Raw genomic sequence first — 26296 nt, forward strand, 5'->3', positions numbered from 1 at the left:
ATTATTTTAATAATGAAGCAAATTTTTAAATACTTTTCAACAATGTTAAATGTCTTTTCATTATTTTCATAGTTAACGTTTTATTCACTCTTCTAGTTTGTCTTTTCTTTTTGTATATGTTAATATCTTATTCATACATGTATATAATGTATTAAGCAAAATCAGCCCTCCCCTTCCTCCCTTATTCTCCACCACTTACCTTCCCAAATTCATTTGCTTTCTTGATTTTTCTTATTCTTTTTAATACCTACTGAATCCATTTAGTGCTACCTATGAATGCCTGGGTGTAGGAACATGAATAGCCTCTCAGGGCCTGCATCACCAAAGAAAACCGATTCTTCTTCTTCCAGCAGTCACTAATTAACATTAGCTCCTTAGATAAGGGCGGTGTGTCACTAGCCTCACCCCCGTCCGTGTTGGGATTTCGGCTGGCTTGAGCTTGCTCAAGTCTTGTGCCTGCAATCCCAGCCATTGTGAGCTCATGTGTACAACTTCACTATCTCGTCTGTAAAATCTCATTTTGCAAATGTCTACTCCCTCTGACTCTTAATCTTTCTGCCCCCTTTCTGCTACGATTCTAGAGCCTTGTGGAAGAAGGTGTGATATAAATGTCCCATTTGGAGTTGAACACTCCACAGTCTCCTAGTCTCTACACAATAAATGGTTATGGGTCTCTGTATTAATTGCCATCTACCTTTTAAAGAAGCTTATAAGGGTTGAGAGATGCACTAATCTATGGGAATGAAGACAAGAACTGAAAGGGCATTTATCAGAATCATAGTCCTGGGTTCCCTTCTGTAGCCTATGATCTGTATGTCCTATGACTCTGGTATGTGGTGTGTTCAGTAATGGGGCCTGACCACCACGTTCTGGAGACTAACTAAGAGTAACAGCAATAGCCTGTAATGGATAAGAGGAGCAAGTTTGTCAAACCCTACTGACCAATAACATGAAAAAAGCCACCCATACCTGATCCTGAGCTTTTTATTTAATAGTTGTATTAACTAACTTTCTGTTGCTGTGATAAAATGCCATAACTAAGGCAATTTAATGGAGGAAAGGGTTTACTTCTTATGGTTTCAGAGGGATATGAGTCCATCATGGCAGGAAGGCATGGTACTAACAGCAGGAAGCTAAGACATCACCTCGTGAACTGCAAAGATGCAGGGGAGCAAGAACTGGAAGTCAATTGAGGCTATGAACTCTCAAAGTCTGCCCCCAAGTGATGTACTTCCTCCAGCAAGTCTGTACCACCTCCTCAAACAGCTCCACCAACTTGGGACCAAGTATTCAAACAACCAACCTATAGAGAACATCTCTCATTCAATATAATAACCTGTCCTGTCTGGGGGCAGCATTGTTCGCTCTCATTAAAGGGTAACTCCATTTTAACCCATAGAAGGCAGGAAACTAGTAAGACACCATCGGAGGTATATGAAAGGATGAAGGAGAATAATTAACTAGGAAAAGTTAAGGAGGGTATGGGTGGGAGGGCAGGATAGAGGAGGGAAAAGTTACTAACAGTAAAAACCTTTGAAAATGTAGAAACCACCTAAAATGTGTGTGTGTGTGTGTGTGTGTGTGTGTGTGTGTGTGTGTGTGCTCACGTGTGCATGCTTGTATGTGGATGTGTGTTTGTACATGAAATAGACTTATCATTCACACACTTTACAACTTGATTTTTTAGCTAATCCCACAGTATACATATTCATTTATTTGATTTTTTGTTGATAAACTCTGATTTTTTCTTTTTATTATAACATCACACAAATATCTTTGTGTATAGCTTGTTCTTATGCATATGCATATATTAATAGGATACTTTCCCAGAAATGGAGTTGCTGGAAAGATACGGTCAGGAAAACTCAAAAATTATATTTTTATCACAATTGGCATATGCAACAAATATGTAAGCCACAAAGAACAATGTTTCACACTGAATTCCCATGATCTTAACATCTTTAAAGGCCTGTAAACAATGGAAACGATGAGAAAAAGGCTTGACATTCATTCCTAATGAATGAATACAACAGTGGAAGGAAGTAATTTTCATATAATTCTCCTTTGAGCTGTAGGCTTTGTAGAAAGGAACTATGAAAGATCAAGAAGAGGTCTAAAGGACAGGGATGACAATGGGAGAGAATAATGGAACAAGTGACGTGAAAGTGGGAGAGACTTTGGGGCAAGAGACATAAATAATATAACAAAACACAATAACAGATGTGTATGAAAATTTCACAATGAGCCAGGCATGGTACTGCACACATTTAATCCCAGTGCTCTGGAAGCAGGAGAAGGAGGATCTCTGTGAGTCTGAGGCCAGCCTAGTCTACAGAGTGAGTTCCAGGACAGACTCCAAACTACACAGAGAAACCTTGTCTCAAAAAACAAAAACAAACAAACAAAAAGACTAAGAAGAAAAGAAAGATTACACTTAATTAAAATTAACAATACACAGCCTGTAAGGCTATTTTGGAATTGCATTATATTTCTAGACGAATCATTATCATGAGCTATATTTTAAATAGCTCATGGACACTTGTGGCCTCTTCAAGCCATTTTCAGTGGCTTTTGTGATTACTAAAATAAGTCGGGGCTGGGGATTTCACTCAGAGATAGAGAACCTGCCCAGTTTGCACAAGGCCTTACTTAGCTCAACCCCAGCATAAGAAATAAATGATAGAAGTGACTGAGAACGAATAGATAGCACAAGCATTACAAGTAGTGATCCAGTCCAGGCTTGTGGGTGGTGGGTATGGGGAAGAAAATGGCTGAGGCTGAATGACTGTAAAGTATTCTCTGAATCACACTAGATCACCCCATTGTGAAGATATTTGTCAATGATGGTCTTAGTTACTTCTCGTTTCCATAACTGAGTACCTGGCAAGAAACAGCTTCTATGATAATAAGCAAAAAGGTTTATTTTAGCTATGTCTTGAGGGTGTAATCTCTCAAGGTGGGGAAGGTACAACATCTGGAGCAAGAGGGCCACTGCTTGCTCACATCTGAGTGGAATCAGAGGAAAAGGAAGAAGAGGAAAGGGAATGCTCTGTCTTGGTTCTTTTTCCCTTTTATTGGGTCTGAATCCAAAACCATGAGATGACGTCACCCATATTCAGGATGAATCTCTCTTCAGTTAATCCTTCTTGGAAATGCCCTCATAGACTTGCCTGGTGGTTAATCTCCTGCATAATTTTAAATCCAGTCAAGCTGACATCAGACATTAGCCATCAAGGTGACTACCTGAACATCTGAATAATGGCTATTATGTCAAGCCCTCTCTATTGGAGTCCTAAGAAGAGTGTTTGGTGAAAACCTTACAGAGTGTATTAAAATAATATTTTGCCTTAGAGAGAAAAATAGTAAAATATGATTTATTCCTGTCAAAACCAGATACATCGAGAATGAAGGCAAACCCAGGCCTCAGAGACTGTACAAAATCTGTGAATCAATTTAATGTTAAGATAACCCATTATTAGAACTGGGTTGTCACCAGTCACAAAAAGCTTATTCTCATGAATTTGGGCCATCTGTGTCCATTCTTTAGTTTTGGGTTGATACTCTGGCAATTATTCACTTTTTAACCTTCATCAAACAAGTGCAAGTATATGATGGAAAACCATTGAATTCCTGGGTCACTTATAAGCACAGTAATTAATTCATTGATGTGAGTGTGTATATATGATTAAGCAAATTTAGCTGAATAAATTATCTAATTAACTAAATTATGTTACCCATAACTGAACAAAACAGAGGTGTGTGTGTGTGTGTATGTGTGTGTGTATGTGTGTGTAGAGGTGGGAAGGGTATTGTGCATGTGTGTATTTAATTTCTCCATGCTGGTAAAATTCATGTAATTTATATGAAAGGCCTAGAAGTAAGCTGGGTCTGGTTGCATAAACCTGTAATACTTACTCAAGAAGCTGGGGGCAAGAGGATCACAAGTTCAAACCCTGCCTGGGCTATAGAGTGAGTGTAGTGACATCTTGCCTTGCCAGTGAACTTGTTTGCAGTAGTGGTCACACCCTTTGGGCATGGTTTCAGGTGCAGACTTTACTCATTAAGGCAGAGGAGAGGCTGGCTGGCACTCTCTTGGGTTCAGTCCCTACAAACACACACATGCACACACTCATGCACACAAGCATGCCATGCTATGTTGGAAGGCCATGCTCAAACCAAAAACAGAGGAAGGGGTGGGGCATGTCTCACAGTAGAGCCCTTAGTCAGCAAGCTCCGAACCCTGCATTTGGTTTGGGAGAGTACTGAAAAGCAGCAATCCAAGTGTGGTCAAGCCCCAGCTCTGCCTTTTCCTCTCTGTGAGACCTTCCAGGCCAGCTCCCTTGTGTGCTTCATTCTGAAGCCCTCACAGCTTGGAAACGGAGAGAAAATCCCCAGGAGGTGTTAGAGTGCAGAAATCATTACAAATCTCACGTAACTAACCTTTTTTAGAGAGAACTAGAGATCTAACCCTTGTGATAGCAAGGAACGTTGTGTACAAATTCTCTTATTTATGTATTTCTGTGTTGGGGAAGATGCCAGTACTAGGGAGTCTCAGAAGCCAGAATATACATAGGCTCCTCTCAAAGAATTCCATTTTCATAGATATTTTTGAAGAAAAAATATAAACATAAATCAAATAAAGTAAAAAGTTGCATGAAATTTTAGTTTAAAACATGCCACTGGCATAAGTTGGGCTTCTTTGCCCAACTTCCTGACCCCTATTTATTTATCTGCCATGAGAAGTATTTGATAGAAAACTTTCTTAACTGCTTAAATTTTTTTTTTTACTAATGAGAACAAAAACTAACTTTGAATGGGGTTTCAATTATATTCACAAATAGATTGTACACAGAAATGGACTGGTAGAAAAGTACTGTTCTACCATCTGTGTGCCTCCATACACTGACAAGCAACCCTCAAGAGCATATAGTTAACCAGAAGGAAGGACTGTGGTTAACTTGGAGAAACTGAATGTTATAACTCAAAGCCTGTACAGCAACATCTGTGATAATACACCACTAACTCACAGTTCTTCTTCTGCTTTTCTTTGGGTTTTGGTAAAGACCTTCTGTCCCCTAGGCAAACAGGAGTCAAACTAGGCCAAATGGCTTCCCTGTCTACCACCTCCTAGGATAGAACTCTAAGCAGACTCTGGAAGTACTAGAGGTGCTTTAGTCTCCAGAGAGGAGAGCCCTGGAGAAGCCAAGGATGTCTCCATTGTATACGTCTGTGTGAGTCCCTCAAGTAGAGCTGGTGCCTAGCTCCACTTTTGAACCTGAAATGGCTCCTGAAATCCCCTCCTACCCTATCCACCCCACCCATCCCAGCATTGAAATGATGGAACTTTGAAGTAGAGGAGACTAGTTAGAGGAAGTCAGACGATTGGATTAGTTGAAAGCCATGTCCAGTTGGGTGGCTCCCTTCTCTCTCTCCTTCCTGATTGCCGTGAGGTGAGCAAGGCCTCTGCTACATGCTCATACCACACAACCAGCATTGCTGCCTCAGAAACCATGAAAACATTTCCTGCTGATTACCTGCCTGTCTCCTAGGTATTTCATTCTCCTGAGAGGAGGTAACAAGCTGTGCTTGTCAGACTCCTCAGCTTTTCCAAGGATTCTGTGGATCACTGTGAATTGTTCTAGTAAGTTCTTTCACACTTGGTCACTCTGTTCTTACTGCTTATAGTAGAAGTGTATAGTGTAGGCCATTAGCAGCTTTGTATAAAAACATCAACAATTATTTGATAAAACTAAATACTCTGTTCATGGGAAGTTGATTAAATGATAATTTTATTTGACATTATTTGCTTAGGTTGCAGACTAAAACACAAACTGTTTCAAAATGGGAAACACATCTATTGTTTCTTTTCTCCCGCATTTAAACTAATCTTAACCCTTATTTCATCTTCAAAAATAACAAAAAAAAAAAACATTTACAAAGGTGGCTTGCATATCTAAATGATGGCGCATTTCTGCTTAAGAGTGAACATTAAAAATCATTTTTCTAAACTGAAAACAAAGCTTATCTCTAATCTATTTCATAATCGTCATCGTCGTCGTCCATGCTGAGTCTGCTGCTGGAAGAGTCTTCCAGTTTTAATTTCTTCTTGTTCTCTTTGCTTTTCTCGTTCTGGTGTAAGTGATGCTCGCATTGCCTCACGATCTTCTTGGAAGACATCCAGCTCTCCCCTTGTCGCTCTGCTGGGGCCGCACACTGTCCTCCTTTCACGTCCGTACCCTTGGCCTTCAGTACCTCCCTAGCTCGTAGGACACTGCAGGTGCAGTTCCAGGGGTTTCCATCCAGGTACAGGTGCCTGAGGCGAGGCAGCCCCTCCAGCGCCTTGAGGTCTAAGGCGGAGATCTTGTTGTTCCTCAGGTTGAGAACCTGAAGCAGTTTGAGGTCCCTGAGCTCCCTCTCAGACATGTTCTGGATGGCATTGCCCTTGAGGTCCAGCCTAGCCAGGGTCTTAGGAAGCCTGCAAAGTTAAGAAACAGCATGAGAGAGGAGGGTGCTACCGTCAACCATCGTCCAAGGCAACACTTCTCTGTGCAGCTCCATCCCTTCTCAAGGTGGAAAACAAGCTGTTATGTTTTGAGGTATGAAATTACAAAATGATTTGCTTTTAAACTTTAAAACGTTCCTCTCCCAAAGATATACTAAAAGCTGTTGAGGAAATCATCAGTTGGTCCCATTTCAGAAACAATGTAATGAAATGTAGCAAGTTTAAATAATGCCATGACTCCAGCCAGGAAATAATATGAAAAATGAATAAAGATTTATTTTAAAGAGTAACGTTATTGAATTGAAATAGCAAAAAGCAATAAAACCTTAATGTCCAGTATTTTAGAAATTATAAAATAATGAGCTATTGTGTGATTATAAAATATTATCAAAAATTTAAAATACTAATTCTATAAAAAAACTTCTGTGACTCAAAAATCTTGACACTATTAAAAACTGATAAATCAATAAACTTAAAAAATTTTGCATCACAAAAGCTGTGTTCAAAGTCAAAAGACAAAAGAAGAGGAAGCCTCTGTAGCTATGTCACACAGTAATCACACAGTAAACATAGGAGACATCTTAAAGCTGAGACAAGATGATTTTAAAACAACATGGGGGACTACAGAGATGGCTCAGAATTTAAGAGCACTGACTGCTCTTCCTGAGTTCCTGAGTTCAATTCCCAGCAATCACATGGTGGTTCACAACCATCTGTAATGAGATCTGGTGCCCTCTTCTGGCATGCAGGCAGAACAGTATATACATAATAAATAAAATCTTTCCACAATGGAAAGTGGGCAGGAAAGAGGAAGTAGAAGCTCAATGCTCAAATTGTCCTCTATATATTTTAAATATTAATGTTTCTTTAGGTAAAAACCACTTTTTGATGTTTTGTACTGGGTACAGATATGACACTACACAATAAAAATTTCCAGCTCAGAAAAAAATCTGTACATATTAAAGATAATTCTTCTTTTCCTGACTTTCTCTGTAAATAACAATGAACTAGGTAAAATGGGTGCCCTGGGAGTGTATGGAAACCAGAAACTGTTTTATTAATTATAAGAAACTTGATAAAGATACTGGGCAGGACATGAAGACCTTTTATTTAAGTGTTGAAAAGATTTTAAAATTTTTAAAATAGATATAAGAAACAACATGCTATGTCTTAAAGGTAAATAATGGCCAGGTACCAGCAAGATGGCTTAGCTAATAAAGGTGCCTACTGCCAAGACTGACAACTTAATTCAATCCCCAGGACTCACATGATGGAAGGAGAAAACAAACTCTGGCAAGTTGTTCTCTGCCCTCCAAACATGAGCCTTGACATATGCTCCACATAAACACATACACATATGTAAATTTATGACTAGACTATGAGAAGTTAAGGGGATAAGTGAGTAGTTAAGGGAATGGGTGAGTAGTTAATGGGATGTTAGAGTAGTTAAGGGGATGGGTGAGTAGTTAAGGGGATGGGTGGGTAGTTAAGGGGATGTTTGAGTAGTAAAGGGGATGGGTGAGTAGTTAAGGGGATGGATGAGTAGTTAATGGGATGGGTGAGTAGTTAAGTTGATGGGTGAGTAGTTAAGGGGATGGGTGTGTGGTTAAGGGGATGGGTGTGTGGTTAGGGGGATGGGTGAGTAGTTAAGGGGATGGGTGAGTAGTTAAGGGGATGGGTGAGTAGTTAAGGGGATGGGTGAGTAGTTAAGGGGATGGGTGAGTAGTTAAGGGGATGGGTGAGTAGTTAAGGGGATGGGTGAGTAGTTAAGGGGATGGGTTGTGGTTAAGGGGATGGGTGTGTGGTTAGGGGGATGGGTGAGTAGTTAAGGAAACAGTTGCAGTGAATTCTGTATGGAGGGAAGAGTATTTGGAAAGGAAAGCTGTGAAGTGTGAGTGGAGGAGAAAGGAAGAGAAAGAGGAAAATAGAAAGAGGGGAAGGAAGAGTTAAAGAGAGGGGGAAAGGGTGGGGAGGAAGAGAGGGAGGGAGAGGAGGGGCTAGAAGGAGAGAAGAGAAAAAGAAGAAAGCTGAAAACCAAGACTGATGGACTCACCCACTCACACAGACACAAATGGATACGCAGAGACTGCTTTAACCAAGAATGTGAGGCGCCCCAATAAGTAATTGCAGATACTAATTTTTTCCATGTAAGTGCTATTTTGATGCTTTTTAAACTAAAAATATCTTACCAAATATTCCCCATCCACGTTTCCTGGTGTCTTTGCTAGTGGATCCCCAGGCCCAGTCAGCCAGTTATGCATTCCACACACTTAGAAATCAAGCCATACTTTTTACACTGTATTCATATTGTCTTTGTCAGTGTCGCATCACCCATATCTATTGTTCCATCAGCAAAATTAATCCTCTGTGGATTTGGTTTGCAGGCTGGGGATTCTCAACCTCTGTTGGAAACATCTATCCCTAACCCCTAGTTTTATTTTATGACTGATGACTCTGCTTGGGCAACTGATGTGTCCCAGTGCCTGCAGACTGCTACAGTAAATGACAGTGTCCACTCACCTCAGAGGTATGGACAACAGCAGATTTTGCTCCAGGGCCAGGTTAGACAGCTGAGAACACTTCTGAAGGGCTCCAGCCTCAAACACGCTGACGACATTGTTGTCTAGGAACAGATGCTTCAGGTCTCGGAGGTCCTGGAACTCTGGTGCTGCCACTTTCTGAATGAAGTTACTGCTACAGTCAAGTTTCTGCAACCTTGCCGGTAGCCTGGGAGGCAACGTCTGAAGCCGGTTTTGGGAGACCTCAAGAGTAGTTAAATTGGTAAGCAGCTGCACCCCGTCAATGGAAGACAGGAAGTTCTCTGACAGGTAAAGACGGGACAAGTTCTCCAAGTGTCTCACATCTCGAAATCTAACGACTTTGAGCTGGTTTCTCTCCATCTTTAAAGATAGCAAGGATTTGGGTAGATTTGTAGGAATTTTAGTCAGAAAGTTACCACTGAAACTGAGAAACTGCAAATTCTGCAGAGAAGTGAAGACGTTCCCTGGTATAAGATGGAGTTTGTTGTTCTCCACGCTCATGTACTTCAGATGTGGAAGGCTGAGTGGTCCAGCTAGCGACTCTATATTGTTTCCATCCACCATCAAACTTCGCAGACTGATGAGTGAGGGGAGCATGCTGGGAGACAGGGAAGAGATCAAGTTGTTTTTAAGTTCAAGCACTTTTAATTTCTTCAGTCCTTCAAAATCTGATGCATGTAGAGCACATATCGAATTCTCATTTAATTTTAACACTTCGAGGCTGGCTGGGAGAGCACTGGGGACTCGTCTCAATTTATTTTTCCAAAATTCTAGGGTTCTTAAAGTACTCAAAGTTTTGAACGTGTCATTTTCTACAGACTCTGTTCCACTGGCCAGCAGAATAAAATCTTCCAGAGCCAACAGTCCAGTGAAGTTAGACAGCTATAAAACAGCAGCAACAACAGCAGCAGTAATAGTGATGATGATGACAGAGAGAAGGGAGTAGAAAAGAAAATGGAGAGATAAATTAAAATTCTGACCAAAAATGTACACATTATCATTGCAATACCATTGATATTTCAGACCTCCTCTTGAGCTCCTTTTTAATTATCTTTTAGAATAATAACTTCGAGTAAAGTCCAGATAAGTTTTTAACTTCTTTGGAAATTTCAGACACATTTATAAAGTATGTAGACCATTATCTTTGCTACTGCTCCCACAACCTCAGCTCTTCCTGGATCCCCCTCCACATGTTCCTCCCAACATAGGTCTTGAGAAACCTGACTAATACAGCTTCCATTAGTGTAAGACATTTAAAACATTCTTTCACACACTATTGGCAGATATGTGGTATTGGTCAACTCTTGCTACATTCTTTTTTTCTGACCCAGGAAATTTTTTTCTATGCAGCAGTACTTAAAAATTGCACAATGTTTCATGCCCTAGAGTGTCCTGTTGTTGCATTACAATAGCCAGAAGTTAAACAATCTACAAAACTGAACTGTAAAAAGTTTTTATAATAAAAACTAAGACTACAAGAGGAAAAACATGAAAAGGAAAAACTTGAATGTCACAGATTCTTCTGTCATTGGGACATTACTCAGAAGATTTTCAGTTATATTTAATTTGGCAAATAAGCCTAACTACTTCCTATCCCCAATTTATACTTCACCAATGAAAAAGATTCCCAAAGAAACATGTATATGTATACGTGTGTCCTTGCAGTACACATTGGTATTGACGTATATATTGCTGCTGGTGTTCAGCCCTTTCTCAAGACCCATCAGCTACATTGATTAGTCCTGATTGTCACAGTAAGTGTTTTCTTGCTCTTGCTCAGTATTTACTGCTGCCGTGCACTTTCTTAAATATTCCCACAGACCCCCAACAGCATTTCAAGTTTGCTATTGCCAATATAAGTGAGTGTTGACATGAGAACACTAGGAAGTAGTAAATGAGAAGATCCACAAGGTCTATGGACTCCAAAGCTTACCCTTCCTCAGTCAGACCATTTTTACTGTGTTTGGCCTATAATCAAAAGGAACTCCAGATCTGGACACAAATCCACACAGTTTTAGAAAAAAACAGGTATTCTATAAATTATCTTGTCCAGGTCGCCCATTTCAATGGCGTGATTCAGTTCCCCTCCTCGAAAAGTAACTAGCCTGTTCCATTTACATGCTGTACTCTGAAGTGAACTTTCCTATGTCTTTATCTTTTATATAAAGTCAGAAATAAATATGGACCTTCACTTTCTGATCTGTTGTATCCTCTACTTATTCTCAGTGACTGACCACAAACCCTGACAATCTCTAAGAGTCATTTGCATGGATCCAAATGGGTGATTCATTTGGGAACTAGACACAGCATGTCATCCAAGTTTCAATTTGCCTTCACTTCTACTTAAGATGTTATAGAGAGTGGCCTGGATAATAAATAGATGTTGCCACATCCTAACTGAATCTAGTAGCTAGCTTTTTTCCTTTATCAAGCATGGAAAACATTTTCTTATTGTTTTTGTCAGAGTCAGCATGGATTAGTTTTGATGGCTATTAGCTAAAATAGCCACCATTTTCTTAAGATTTACTGTTTAGGGCTGGAGAGATGGCTCAGCCGTTAAAGGCTAGGCTCACAACCAAAAAGATTTACTGCTTAATTTTTAAAAAGTATGATTATGACTCTTCAAAGAGGAGAGCCAAGGCTTAAGAAATTGAAATTTCCAGGCTGTGGTGGCACATGCCTTTGATTCTAGCACTAGGCAGGAAGATCTCTGAGTTTGAGGCCAGCCTGGTCTACAGAGTGAGTTACAGGACAGCCAGAATGAGTTAAACAGAGAACCCCTGTCTCAAAAAAATAAAAAGAAGGAAAGAAAGACTGAAATTGCTTTCTCAAGCATATGCAGACAGCAGGTGGAAAGGTTACTAGCATAGGTTTCTTATTCAAGTGTGTATTTTTATGAACCTTATGGTTGTAACATATTTGATTAGAGAGTAGAATTCTGGTGATACTACAATGAAGAAGTCATCCTCTGATTTTGAGCACCGGGGATGGGTTTGCTGAGCTGACAATGGGAAAATGAATTTGCCAGACAGGATTTCCCCTTTCCATGACCTCAGCAAGGATGTGCTTACAAAAGTGGAAAGAGATGCATTTGCCCTACAGCCAACCTTAGCGTGGCTGGCAGCTTATTCCGGTTTCTTAATAAGACAAAGCAAGTGATATGGTATGGAGGCAGGTTTGCCCCCACTGCTCTTCCCATGAGAGGCTTTGTTTCTGGCTTCAGTCTGAGGCAGACTGTGGTCCAACCATCAGGGTGCCACACACACATTCTCCTTGGACTCTTTGTAGGTCCAATATATCACAAAACTGCCAATCCCACAAAGAGGTGGCTCTGGCAAGTATGAAGCAACCAGCAAGCAGATTCTTTTCTGATTGTGAAAGTAACATTTGTCCTTTATCAATTATCTTAAAGCTCTGGGGAAATGTGGAAAGATAGTAAAAAATAACCTGTAATCCCAATGTTAAGTTACCCAGTTGGAAACTGATATAACTTCTCTTCCACACACACTAATACTAATACTAATACTAATAAGAAATAATGTACGTTAGAATAATTTTAACTGACCAACAACTATACTCACATTTGACCTTTTCTGTAGAAGAAAATATATCAACTTGGGCTTGTAGAAGTTTGATATTAGTGGGGTGATTTAGTTCTGTTTTACAGACTGGACCCAAAGAACTGAACTGAATCTGCACCACCCAAAAGAGGATTGAACTTGGTGCCTGGCAGTGTTCACATGGTACTTTGGCATCACATGTTTTTCGTGTCTTTCCTTCAGTACAATCAAGTACTTCATTGTGGCTTGAAGTAAATATGTGTTAGAGAATAGCAATAGAAAAAGATGGAGATATAAAGGCGTGAGGATGACTCCTTTCTCATACCACATGTAAAAATTAACTAGATGTAGATTGTGGAACTAAACGTGAGAGCTAAAACTATTAACTCTCAGAGGAAATTATAGGCATAAATATTCTTGACCTTGATGGAGGTGAAGCATCTTAGATATGAAGCTGGAAGCACAAATGAAACACAGACACACAAAAGAGAAACCAGACCCACTCAAAGCTAAAAACATCTGTGTATTGAAAGGATGTTATTTAAAAAATGAAAATCAGCCCACAGACTGGAAGAAAAACTTTGCAAGTAATATCTCTAATATGAGACCTGTACTTGGAGTATCTGAAGCATGCTTACAAGTTGATAATTAAAGTACAAGTAACCCAATTAAAAAATAAGCAATGAATTTGCATTTATACTTCCCCCTAAACAGTATGCAAATGACCAAAAAGCAAATGAAAAAAAGTTCAATGTTGTTAGTCCCTGGGGAAGTACAAATCTAATCCCAGCACTTCGGAGGCAGAGACAGGAGGATCTCTGTGAGTTTGAGACCAGCCTGGTCTACAAGAGTTAGTTCAGGCTCCAAAGCTACACAGAGAAACCCTGTCTTGAAAAACAAACAAACAAACAAAAATCTAACTTGCAACAAGATACTGCACATATTAAGATGGCTACATCACAAAGGAGCTGATAAAGGATGGTGAGGATGTGGAGTGGTTGGAAGTGTCAAATTTGCTACAGGAATATAAATCATGTATCCACTGTGAAAGATAGTCCAACAGTTATTCAACATGCTGGGAGAGTCCCCATCTCATGAAAAAAAAGAATCTATTCCTATGTAGATACCGAAGAGACAATCTAGGTCCATACAAAAGCTTCTGTTCTGAAACAAAAGTATTCATAGCACTGTGCCTCACAATAGACAAAGTGAAGAAACAATACAACGTCTGATGACTACTGTAGATAACAACCTATCATATATATATATATATATATATATATATATATATATATATTAAAATCCAGACAGCCTTTAAAAGGAAGGAAATTCTGAAGTAGGCTACAGTATGGATGAACCTTGAGGATATTCTGTCAAGTGAAAGAAGCCAATCACAGAAGACTTTAAGTATAGGGAGAAAGACTAAATTCAGTTTGAGCTTGTTGTTTTGAGATCCTCATTCATATCTAAGTAAAGAATCCCAGTGACAGCTGAATAAATCTGAAATATGGGGGAAGCTCTGTATTAGAGATTCAGGTAGAGGAGCCATCACCACTGAGATACACTGAGGTCACATAAGGACATTGTTTATAATTAGGACTTGTTGAGAAACTCCAAAAGGGATGAAGGGGAGGGAGAACCATAGAGGAAAAATAAACGAACAAAAAAGATGAAATGGAGAGGTGTGTATATATAGTTTCACAAAGGGCAAGAGATAGCAAATTTCTGGAAAATGGAAGTATGCCACCAGGATTTAGAATTTTAATTACATGGAATAGGAAAGAGCCAGACAGCAGAGAATTAAAGAAGACGGGACCTGAGAGATGGCTCAGTGGGTTAAGGCATCTGCTGCCAAGCCCAAGGACCTGAGTTCAAGCCCCAGTCCCCACATGGTAGAAGGAGAGAACCAACTCCCACAAGTTGCCTTCTGACTTCCACATGGATACACACACACACACACACATACACACACACACACACACACACACACAATTTTCTTTAAAGGAATAGCTTTGCCGGTGGTGGCTCACATCTTTAATCCCAGCACTCAGGAGACAGAGATAGGCAGTTCTCTGTGAGTTTGAGGCCAACCTGGTCTACAGAGCAAGTTCCAGGACACCAAGGCTACACAGAGAAACCCTGTCTCAGAACAAAAAAAAAAATGAGGTGAAGAAGTTGAGATAGGTGTAGAATTGGGAAATCAAGGGAGGTGGTAGGGGAAAAAAAAGGACCAAAATTAGGAGGACTTCACTGTTGTAATAAGAGGAACGGATGTGTGACTTAGATGAAAGAGCTAGGGAGGAAATGGCTACTGCTGATGTCAGGGTGGAGAATACCAGAGCAAGGTCTGGGTAGAGGTGAGAAGAACATAGAATTAGTACACACTGAGAAGAAATGAAGGAAGATGGAATTTTGTCATGATCTGTCAGCAGAATGGACACAGATGAGGTTGGAGACCTTGTATTCATGGTGGCTCCAAACCATCTGATTGTGTGAACATCTCCAGCAGCATCTACTTGTCTAGGTATAGAAGAAACAAAGGAGAATTAGCACCCTCTTTTTAGGGTGAGGCCTTGCTGGAAGGGTGTTTAGATAATTAAATGTGGGACTGCAAAGAGAAGCAGCAGAGAAAGGAGGGAGATGGGAAATAGACAGTATCTGGGAAAATACGGGTAAATTTAGGGTTCCAAGTCTCCATAAGGTAAGAGAGAAGCAAGTGAGGGGAGAAGAAGTCAGGATTTTCTGAGTGGAAGTGTGGCGTATGATTTTCATAGAACCAAGTGACAGAACTAAGATGGCTGAGGAACCGAGGAAAGATACATTTGAAAACAAGGAGGCATGAGAGTGGGGCATTAGACGAGGCATCACATGGAGACTAAAGACTCCCAAGAAGAGTGGTGGGGAAAACAACGACTTAACAGGGAAGAGACCAGACATGTAGTGTAAAGTGGGCAAAAGGAAAAGGAAGACAAGTATGGGCCAAAAGCATGAACCTCAGAGAAATAGGGCAAATTTACAGGTAAATCCAATAAGAAAAATTCCTCTTATACTAAGGTCAGAAGCAGAATTTTTAGTCCTTTATCCTGAATCTCAAGCATGAGATTCATCACAATCCCAAACACAGTTAAATTGCATGAACAAATAATAAACCCATTAAATGCTATTTATATCAGTGCTTATAATTAAGTTACTAATAATCTGAGGCTTTACTCAAAGATGGTTTTCTTTACATATGTGCACCTAATTCTGTTAAGTCCACACTAATTAAAAAGAATATACATTGTATTCACTGTGTACAAGTGAAATATGGTCACTTGGGGCTCTTTGTTTCCTCAACAAAACAATCTGTCTTTCATCAATCTTTTTGATGTGACCTGCCCTTAAAGTCATGGAGATGGCAATACTACTGTTCAATAAGTCTAAACAGGTGACAGATTGGCTCATTCAAGAACAGATTTTGATGAGTCATCAATAGACAACAAAGTGGCAGAATCGTTACCAGACTCTGCAGGCAGCTGAGGTTGCAGAACAAATATTTAAGTGTCTCACATTTACCCAGCTGCCTTGTTTAAATGCTAAGACCCAGCAGGCAAGGTCAGATTTGCTCTCTGGTATTAGGTACTATTAGAGTAAAGCAAATAGATGCAGATAGTTGTACTTGTTGAGCCTGGACATTTATGTTAAACTAAGACACCACAAGGAAAAATTCACAACCAAATGAAAGTGCATAGGTACCTCCAGTTGGAGGGGACATAGCCTCACCTAAACTCTCTCAGAGAGAGTCTAGTTCTCTAGTTCTCAGAGAACTATTTCCTTGTCTTGGAGCTTAGTCCTCTGAGCCAGTAGCAGCGAATACTGAAGGGAAAATCAGACAGCCACTTTTCTATCTAGAAGAGGACCTATCTAATGCAGCCTTCTCACTTCATCAAGAAAAAACAAAAACAAACAAACAAACAAACAAAACAAGGCAGAGATTTGCTAGCAGCTTGTCTAAGATAGTCATGCATCTAACTAGAGACAGGCCTTGTCTCCTGATACCTTCCAGAACACCAAAGATCAAAGATAAATGTCTTTTAATTTATAAAATTCAGGCAAATCTGTAATATTGTGTCCAGTGTCCTCTGGATACAGAAACTAGAAAATTGAAGTCATAATTCAAGCCACATCATGAAAACTGCAAGTAACTTGACAAATTAAAGCCAAGCATCTCCACCTAGGTTCTAACAAAGACCAGGAACCCAACTGGATGTGAATTCATATGAGTGAGTCTGATCTGCCAGTTCATCTTGATAGTTTTTTGATGCTCTGTTCTGCTAACTCATGAAACCTTTTCCTTTGAAAGGGCTTGTTCTCCGTGAAGTGTGCTCTTTGCGAAAGAGCCCATTCTTCATGTGTGCTTTGTAAAAGCTTGGGTTTTTAATGTTGGAGAAAAATTGAAATAAAATTCTGACTTTGGGGGCAGGGAGTATGTGACTAACTCCTTCAAAAGAGATCCCCAGAGGCATAGAGCATCTCCCTATTGCCCAGCAAGCAGGTAGTACAACAGCTCACCCTGACAATTAGCACTTTCTGAATAAGAAGAGTCAAGTCAAAAATCCCCACACTCAACCCACTCCCTGCCCCAAGAATAAAACTGTAGTTACTTCAGTGGAGACCGACACAGTTACCTGAAGGTGCTGGATTTTGCTGTGGCTAATGTAGAGACTCTTGGTGGTGGAAGGAATGCCTGAAGGTACTTCCATGAGCCTGTAGCATTGTACAAACTGCATGGACTCACAGCTACATCGCCCTGGACAGTCAGCGCTGAGGCCATTGCTAAGAGAGAACCAAAGAAGACAAGCGCAAAGCAAATGCATCTTCTAACACAGAAGGTTGCGGGTAGCAAGCAACAGTTTCGGTGACACCGTACTCTTTATACCATGGACTCTGATAACAGGATCTTATGAATGTGTACTCTGTCAGGGTGAGAGGACAGAGGGGGGAAACCCCATTTGCTCCATTTGCCTGGGTTAGCAATCATTACAAAGGGGAAGGGCCTAAGCATTGATAAGCTGCCTTAATATCTCTAGGTGAACAAAACCCTATGTTATTTATGACTTGTGAGTCTAATCTGCAAACACTGCTATTATCTGCAGTTTCCTCGTTTTGTTAAATGTGACACTAAGGAATTAGTGGGAAAAGACAAAGAGCTGGTTTATAGTGGGCCATAAAACCTTTGCATTTTCTGTGACCCTGTATTAAAACCATTTTTTGCAGGACCTAAGCAAGCAGGTGTGTTCTTCTCACATTAATTATTAAGGGGAAACAGGCCTTTTCTCTACTTGTTACTGTTTCAGTGTTGTTTTATTGCTACATGAAACAATGGATTGCAATGTGAAATATTTAGAGCCGCAGATAAGGAACTTGGTTTATCTATCTGTTAATTCACCCAAATACAATGTTCAGGAAAACATCTTTCTTACTCAAAAATATTAACTCTATTAAAAACAAAACACTAAATAGGGTTATTATCTTTATCTTCTTGTAATGATGGTACAAAGGGCCTCTATTTTCTTCAGAGGGGTTTGCTGATTGTGAAATCTTGGAAGAGTGTAGATGGACAGGGTCGTGTATCCAGGGTGATTCTCTGGGTGCCTTTTTATCTTGCCCAGCACGTCCCTGCTGAGGCCTTTGGAAGTGTTTAACAGAGAACTGAGCTTTATCATGCTGCTCAGCCACAGCAGAATCCTCCAGAGCAACCATTTAATGTAGAAAAGCCCCTATTTGAAACCAGTTCCACTGACCCGATAACTGATTGATCTGATAGCCAGGGTACCAGTACTATGTGTCTTTCCTATTTGCTTGTAGGTTTTGTTGTTGTTGTTTAATTTTATCAGAGACAAAGGGTGATTAAAAAAAAGTTTTTTTCATCAATGTTCTACCTTTAACTGCCTTATTGCTTTTGTGCAATAATAGTTACTTTTTAAGTTTTCAAAAATTTCCAATATCAAGATACATAGCTGATTTAAAAAAAAAAAACTGGAAGAAAATAAAAAGGGCAGTGGAGATGGCTCCATGGGTAAAGGCACTTGCTGACAACCCTGATAATCGGAATTTAGTCGCTGATAGGTGAGAACTGACTTACAATAGCTGTCCCGACTCCGCATGCCTGCTCCCTATGCACACAGAAATGCAATAAAAATTTTAAGAAAGAAAGATAGCAAGAAGAGAAGAAAGTCAGCTTTAGTCCTGTCCCAAAGTTAAACATTGTTTTTCTAGCCCCTTTATATGCTTAGGCTTTGAAAGGACATGAGAAGTGCTCACCAGACAGGTGTGTGTATGCTGCTGAGCAGATGACTTTAAATTGCTTTCATGGTTTGTAGTATCTAATCAGGACCCTAAGGGCTCCTTTACTTATTTATTGTGCTAGGAAATAGCCATAGCCATAGACCTGGCATGATGGAGCACCATAATTCCAGCACTCAGGAGTCTGAGACAGGAGGATTGTGAGTTCCAGGCAAGTCTGTTCTACATAGCAAGACCCTGTTAGAAAACAAAAATAACCATAGGAGTCCCTTATTCCTCCTGACATACTGAGCAAGATGTAGCCACATACGGTTCAGGTTTCTGGTTCCTGAACTTGAGTCCCTAAGACCAAGGATAAGCCATGTTTTCTTTACATCAGAGGACCCCAGAGCACTTTTGATGTTTGCTCCAGGTTTCCTGCAGGAAGGGAATGCCAATAAAGGATTACTATGTATCTCTCAAACATGGAAATACAATGATTTGCCCAACAGTTCTATTCAATATGCATCCCAGAACCTGGGTTTAATCTTTCAGCACAGAAAACAACAGTCTCAAGGAAGTAATTGAACTGGGCTTGGATTGGGCTTTGGTTCAGCTTCTCAAACCAGCTTCCTTCCTGACTTAACTTTACTCTCCCTCTCTACTCAAGGTATTTTTTTTTTTTTTGAGAAACTTTATTTTCCATCTACCTTCTTTCCATTTATGCTTAAGAGTTTGCAGAAGAGACCTGTTCCATTCCAATTCATTTAGTGGCCTGAGCAGTGAGAATTACAGATCAGTTCCCAGTAGCTGCCTTGGCACTCCAGTTTTCAGGGAATAGGCTCAGCTGCCTCCTACATATCTTCAGATCAGTCTGCCACCCCAGGCTGAGCGACAGTGAACTCAGGAGGTGGCACAGACCCTACATACACCCTGACCTTCCTCCATGGTCACAACCTTTGCAGCAGGCCCATCCACTTCCTTCTCACTCCTTTAGGTCAGTCCTCATTCACACCATCACACTGTTGGCGGGAGCTCTCCTGCTGCATGAAATGGTGTACATGAGAGGTCTCTGCAAGGGATTGCTAGTCAGTTGTGGAACCAGTCACTGCTAGAAGACATGACTCCTGCAAAGTGGCTTGAAACAGGTTAATGAAGGGCCTAGGAATGAAGCAACCAGCAATGGGAAGGATTCCAGTGGCAGCAGTAACTCTGTGAAGCTCCAGTGTTCCTAGAGGAGATGATCCTGACATCAGCAGTGCTCTCCATGGTAACAATGGTTTGAGCTCTCAGCAGCAGCTTCTCCCAGGTTGTATTCTGATTTATGATGTAGATTTCACCACTTCTTTTGTCCATGTGGCTGTTGTGTCTGGAAACTATGGCAAGTGCCACCTAAGTGCTTCGAGGAATTCTTCCTCCTTGGTTTGCAGGATTTCAGGATCCCTGGGCATGGTAAGAAAGTTTTCCTTAAGTTATGACCAGAATAGAGTCCAATAGCATAAGGGCCCTTCCTGAGTCATCTGCAAAGTGAAACATGAAATTGCAGAGGAAGAGACACTCTCATTGGCTTCTAGTGGATAGTAAGCAGGGTGCCAATAAACATCCTACAAGGACAGGCTATCATCCATAGGAGGGAATTTTTGCAATACAAAATATCAGCAGTGCCATTGTTTAAAAAAATAAAAGCTTGAGAAAACGCAAATGAATATTGACCTTTCCTGAGTTATTAAAATCAAGGATCAAAAATAATTGGCCTGCACTCTTACATAATATCTTATTATAATATTTTGGGAGCCATTACCACTAAAAGCACCATGAAGAACTCTGTAGAAACTTCTTTTAAATGATTATTCCTGTTATAATAGGAATAATAGAGGACTTCACTCATGTTTGTGACATTTTGATGAATTTTAATTTTTGTCACAGGATGTCAACATGAGAAGAAAACTTAGAGATGAAATACTCGATAACCTCTTCCCTGCTATCCACAGAAAACTGAAATTCAGAAAAGAAATTGACTTACCTAAATTGTACCTGATCTGGCACTAGGGGTATCAGCTCATGGTCTAGCTACAAACTGACTAGCCAAACGCTAAACAGAAAGCTTTTCAAAAGTAAGAACACATGGATTTCTTAGGTTAAAAAGAAATTAAGGATTTTTAAAAAATGTATACATGATTCTTTCAAAATTGTTTATTCTGAAGCATGTTGAACAAATGTGCTAGAGTAAAACAGAAAAAAAAATACTCTACACCTCATTTTTTTCCTCATATAAAATGAAGATAGCTGGGAATGATGGTGCACTCTTACAGTTCCAGCATTCAAGAGGCTGAAGCAGAAGAATAGTGAGTTCAAAACCAGCCTGGGCTACAAAAGAAAGTCTCAAAAGAAGTTCTGTCGAAGCATTCTTATGTTTTAAAATCAAAGTACAAAGCAAAGAAAGGGTTGAAGGGTATTCCAAATGTGCTTCTGCAGGGAAGGTGCTGATAGAAGTAACTTATTAGAAACATAAACTGGGGAGGTTAGTGAGGGGGAGTTTGTGTTTGATCTGTAAAGACAGCAGTCTGAGAAGTAAACAGCAACTTGACAGGGAATAAAGGGGAAGAATCGATGACCGGTAAATGCTGATAGCCATTCACAGATAGTGGCCTTAGATAATGAGCCGTGTGAGAGGGTAAACCAAGAGTATGGAGCAGGTCACAGTGGAGAAGAACTTAAAGCTAGTCTTAACAGTACAAAGGAAAATTGATATAGTAACAGGGATTGAGAACTTTTCTATATACAAAAAGTCTATATACAAAATAGTGTCTAGGAAGCTTTAATTGTGGAACAGGAAAAATAATTCTTGAAGCTAAAATAACACAGAATATTGTTAAATAAACTTTTCTCTTTAAATTATAAAACTATTACTTAAAATTTACAGACTAATGTGTATTTTTGAAATATGTCTAATCCATTAGACAATATAAAAGTCTATTTAGCTATGCTCTGTTGCATGTATCAAAGGTATGTTTGAAAAGTAACTGCTTTTAGAATTTCCCAGGTAAATAGTAGACTACCTTAACTATCGAAGATATCCATAGTTACAGCATTCCTCCTGTAGCCCAAATTTTAGGTTAGAATTTGAGGAATTTGAGGTTTTTCTTTGTGTGTGTGTGTGTGTGTGTGTGTGTGTGTGTGTGTGTGTGTGTGTGTGTCTGTGTGTGCAAATACACATACCAATTAATGAATATAGAGAGGCTAATGGGTGACCTCAGGTGTCTTTTTTTCTCATTCTCCAACTTAGTTTTTGAATCAAGGTCTCTCACTGAAACCGATCTCATTGATTCAGCAAGTTGGGCTGACCAGAAAGACCCAGAGCCCTCCTGTATCTACCTCCCAGCATTGAGATCACACATGCACACCACCGATTCAGCAAGATGGGCTGACCAGAAAGACCCAGAGGCCTCCTGTCTCTGCTTCCCTATACTGGGATCACACACATGCACACCACCACATCTGACTTTTTTTTTTCAAGACAGGGTTTCTCTGTGTAACAGTCCTGGCTGTCCTGGAACTCAATTTGTAGACCAGGCTGGCCTCAAATTCACAGAGATTCTCCTGCCTCTGCCTCCTGAGTGCTGGGATTAAAGACATGCACCACCACTGCCTGACTCACATCTAACTTTTTAAAAGAGGGTCTCAATTCAGGCCTTAATTCTTGGACAGCAACCATTTTACTCACTAGGCCATCTCCCAGGCCAGCACCAGAGATTTCAGTATAAACAGATTAGGGTTTACAGTCCAAGGTGTTTCATATGAACACCACAAAGAGCTATTGCAAGTATTTGTAGAAACTTAAATGGGAATGGAGTCCATAGATTCACATGAGGAGAAGAAGGAAGGCAGAGAGGCTGAGCTAATCCTAAAACTCTCAACTAAAATTCTCATGTTTTAAGAATGCAACAACAATCAGTTCCCTCATTTATATTAAAAGAAACAGAGGAAGAATAAGGCTGAGCAAACTGCCCAGAAAGGCTCAAGTTTACTTCTTTTGTGTGACTTTCTTAAAATTATAAATTGTAGCAATTTTATGTAATAGATATAGTGAATATAAAATAAATACAATATTCTGAGTTTTTTTCCCAGATTGCTCAAATAAAGTGGCAGTGAACTTTCCTTGCATGTCTTTATTCTTCATACAACTGTTTATAACTATCAAGAGTACTTAATCTCCTTTCCTACTCCTGGCAGGGCTACAGGAAATTAATGGGAACAAGAGATGCTTAGTATAAAGCCTGGAACAGAGGAGAGTTTAATACAGATAGACTCTCTATCCTGCGCAAGGAAGTTTCTATAGACTTCCCAGTGTCATTAGAGTTGGTGGTACTCTAGAAGAATCTATACTGCTCACTAACTTCATAGCCTCTGTCTAGCTACCAAAGAAAACACCAGCCTCTACTTTCCTCAGTCTTCACTCTGTTTATCTTTAGTGATGAAATGCAATATGAAAAAATAAGATCGTCAAGCTGAGTGTGGTGGCTCATGTCTAAATCCCAGAAATCCTAAGGCAGAGACAGGAAGATTGCTAGAAGTTTTAGGTCAGCCTCGTCTATACAACAAGTTCCAGGACAGCCAAAGATATGTAGTAAAACCTTGTCTCAAAACAATAAAGGCAAAATAAAACCAGACTAGTTTTAGTTGTGTTATGTTATTTTAAATCACAAAAGCATGATTTATGAGCTATTGGAAGAATTTTGTTTTGTTTTGTTTTTTGAGACAAGGTTTCTCTGTGTAACAGACCTGCCTGGCTGTCATGGGACTTAGTAGACCAGGCTGACTTCAAACTCACTGAAATCCACCTGCCTCTGCCTCCAAAGTATTGGGATTAAAGGTGTGTGCCCCCACCACCGAGCCTCAAAGTATCTTTCAATCCAACTGAAAGTAGAAATATCACAGTCTCTTTTAAGCCATGTGAAAACAAAAGTCACAAGTACTGAAATGACAAGTTCCAACCCCAGCAAACACAAGGCCACAAATGTAGAAAGACTACTCTGACAACAGATGGCAGCACTTGACCACTGAGCCTTTCTCCACTCTCCTATTCTATTGTGACTTGCAGAATTGCAAAATCCCAAGTTAAAGTGGACTAAACATTCTATTAGGAAATCTCATGAGCATTTAAAATCCTCACTGACTACCAAGATGGTAAACATATGGGATGGAGCAGCTGCTACATCAAATGATAATAAGAAGGGACAATACGACATGAAATTAACCTGAGACATCTAAGGTATTATTTCTTGGAGTTGTGAAGGCTGTGACAGAAATGAAGCTGGGTTCTATGCTGAAAAATTAGGATATTCGTCATCCCTAAGAACACTGTTCCATAAGCACAAAACGCTGTGCAGAATCTCTCACATAATAGTACTAAATTTAGTATTTTAAAAGAAATACAATTTATATTTGTGTGGTTTATCTAAAGAACATTATAATGAGAAATACATTTTTGTTGTTATAGTTGTATGTGTATACACCTGTGAAATATTGGCTAAAACAGTTTTTGGCACTGATCTGCCAATTTTTCACAGCAATGTGAAATGGAGTTCCCATTCTGTATCCTATTGTTACTATGAAAGAATAGTAAGAAAGACACCTATATTAAAATGTCTGCTTTGTGGCGTTACTAAAATGCTCAATCTGTCTACAATTCATTTATAAAAAAAATTATACCTACCACAGGTTTTTTTTAGAATCAAAGAAATAACTGACACATTCTTAGTAACATTCTTAATAACTGAAAGTTATTGTTGTTATAGTTTTAAGTATTTTCCCACTCTCACACAGTAATTTTTCATTTATTTCAAGTTCTTGGCCAAAAAAAAAAGTATCACTAGAGAAAATGGCCTGGAGCTTCCTCAATGTTCTTGCAAATTACTGCACATGAAAATATAACAAACCTGCATGGGAGGATAGGCAGGAGAGAGAGCTCAGTAAGAGCACTGGCTGTTCTTGCAGAAGGAGGATTTGGTTCCCAGCACTCACATGATCGCTAACAACGTCTGGAACTCCATTTCCAGAGGATCTGGTATTCTGTTCGGGATTTCGTGGGCACCATGCATGCATGTAGTATATAGAAGTATCATACAATCAGGCAAAGCACCCATATACATAAAATAAAATATAAGCAATTTTGTGAAAAGATGGGAAGTTTTATACTATTGTGTACTAAGGCCTTTTGAGGTGGTCTCTGCTTTCCGGTCAAAAGAAGGATCGCATAGGTTTAGCTTAGCTAAGTTTGCTGGAGCCAAAATACTTTATTACTTAATGCTACCCAGTCTTGCATTGGTACCCACAGTGCAAACTAAATCTGTTTCTTGATTCTTAATGGTATTACTTTGCTTAGAGGCACAGAAGGCTGTGCACTTTTTGATTGATGGTTGATTAGAAGGGTCTGTCCCAAGAACAGCTTACAAGATTCTGGACTCAGTCTCCAAATACTCCCGTAGGAGACACAGTGCCTACTCGAATTAGACAGGCTTCTCCTTTCCCTTCCAGACTGTCTACTCTTGGACTAGACAGAGGGGGAGGCGTGGAAGTGAAAGACATGGGAGGCAGAATGTAAAGAAAGCGCTTGCTAAATGCTCCCAAATGCGCATAACGCTGGAATTAAAAGTTGTGCGAGCCTCATTATCTCACATACTCAGTTTGAGTGAGGGTCGTTTTATTAGAAATTTTGTCCTCAGTGCCTCAATCGGGACGTGATTCAACGTTATGAATATGTAATATATGTAAATGACGCAGGAAGGAGGGCACTATACTAGTTTATAAGATAATCACAGCATCCCAAATAGCTGCTTTAGAAATACATGATCTGTGATACAGTAAGACGAGTGCCACGTGCCAAGTACTAACGCTTTCACTTTACCTTAATACTAAGCGAAGTCCATTTTGGAAACGAGGCTGCCAAATTAGGGAACACCACTGAGGTGGGGCAGCTAGCGTGTGAGAACCTGTAGGCCCTGAACCCAGGTTTGTCAACCACACAAGAAGAGGCCATTGCTCCAGCAAAACCCGGTCAGCAGCTTCCACTGACAGCTTCAGGCAGTTTCTAACTGGAATGCCCTGTCAGGTTTACCGAGAACAGCCAGTGTACCCAACCACCCGCCCACCCCGCCCTAAGCAAGCACAGGAAAGGAAAAGGGAAAACGTGGCTATTGCGCATGCTCACAAAGGCCCTCGGGGCTCCCACCCGAGCCCTTTGACGCCCCCGCAGCAACTTTCCCAGATGACTGTAGACCGGTTCCCGCCCACCGTGAAGCCAAACTGGCGGAGTCGCCAGTTCCCTCTGCGACTCGGAACCCTCCCTTTCCTCCGGCCTTTCCCACTCGCAAGCGCTCGCAGCATCCCTCCGCTTCTCAGGGTTTTGCCAGTCGTCAATATGGCCTCAG

At 40.1% G+C, this 26296-nt stretch overlaps 1 protein-coding gene across 2 annotated transcripts; it reads right to left on the minus strand.

Moving 5' to 3' along the window:
- Positions 1–5772: 5772 nt before the first annotated feature.
- LOC100760022 (nephrocan) lies at positions 5773–25999 on the minus strand. 2 transcript variants are annotated; one of them, XM_027402100.2, is made up of 4 exons: positions 25774–25907; positions 17270–20309; positions 9023–9924; positions 5773–6475 (listed from the first exon to the last, which is right to left on the minus strand). In XM_027402100.2, the coding sequence occupies exons 2-4, from the start codon at positions 17456–17458 to the stop codon at positions 6028–6030; spliced, it is 1539 nt and encodes a 512-aa protein (XP_027257901.1). In that variant the 5' UTR covers positions 17459–20309; positions 25774–25907; the 3' UTR covers positions 5773–6027. The 2 variants fall into 2 exon arrangements, with proteins under 2 accessions (XP_027257901.1, XP_027257902.1); XM_027402101.2 differs by lacking the exon at positions 17270–20309 and having other exon boundaries at positions 25774–25999.
- Between the last annotated feature and the right edge of the window lie 297 nt (positions 26000–26296).

The sequence above is a fragment of the Cricetulus griseus genome, chromosome 2, assembly GCF_003668045.3.
Source record: "Cricetulus griseus strain 17A/GY chromosome 2, alternate assembly CriGri-PICRH-1.0, whole genome shotgun sequence".
NCBI lineage: Eukaryota > Metazoa > Chordata > Mammalia > Rodentia > Cricetidae > Cricetulus > Cricetulus griseus.

Excerpts from the sequence above, each read along its gene's own strand:
- LOC100760022 (XM_027402100.2), bottom strand. The coding sequence starts at position 17,458 with ATGCATTTGCTTTGCGCTTGTCTTCTTTGGTTCTCTCTTAGCAATGGC. Across the intron at positions 9,925-17,269 it reads GCAAAATCCAGCACCTTCAG|CTGTCTAACTTCACTGGACT; the intron begins GTAACTGTGTCG and ends GCTGTTTTATAG. Across the intron at positions 6,476-9,022 it reads CTGTTGTCCATACCTCTGAG|GCTTCCTAAGACCCTGGCTA; the intron begins GTGAGTGGACAC and ends TTAACTTTGCAG.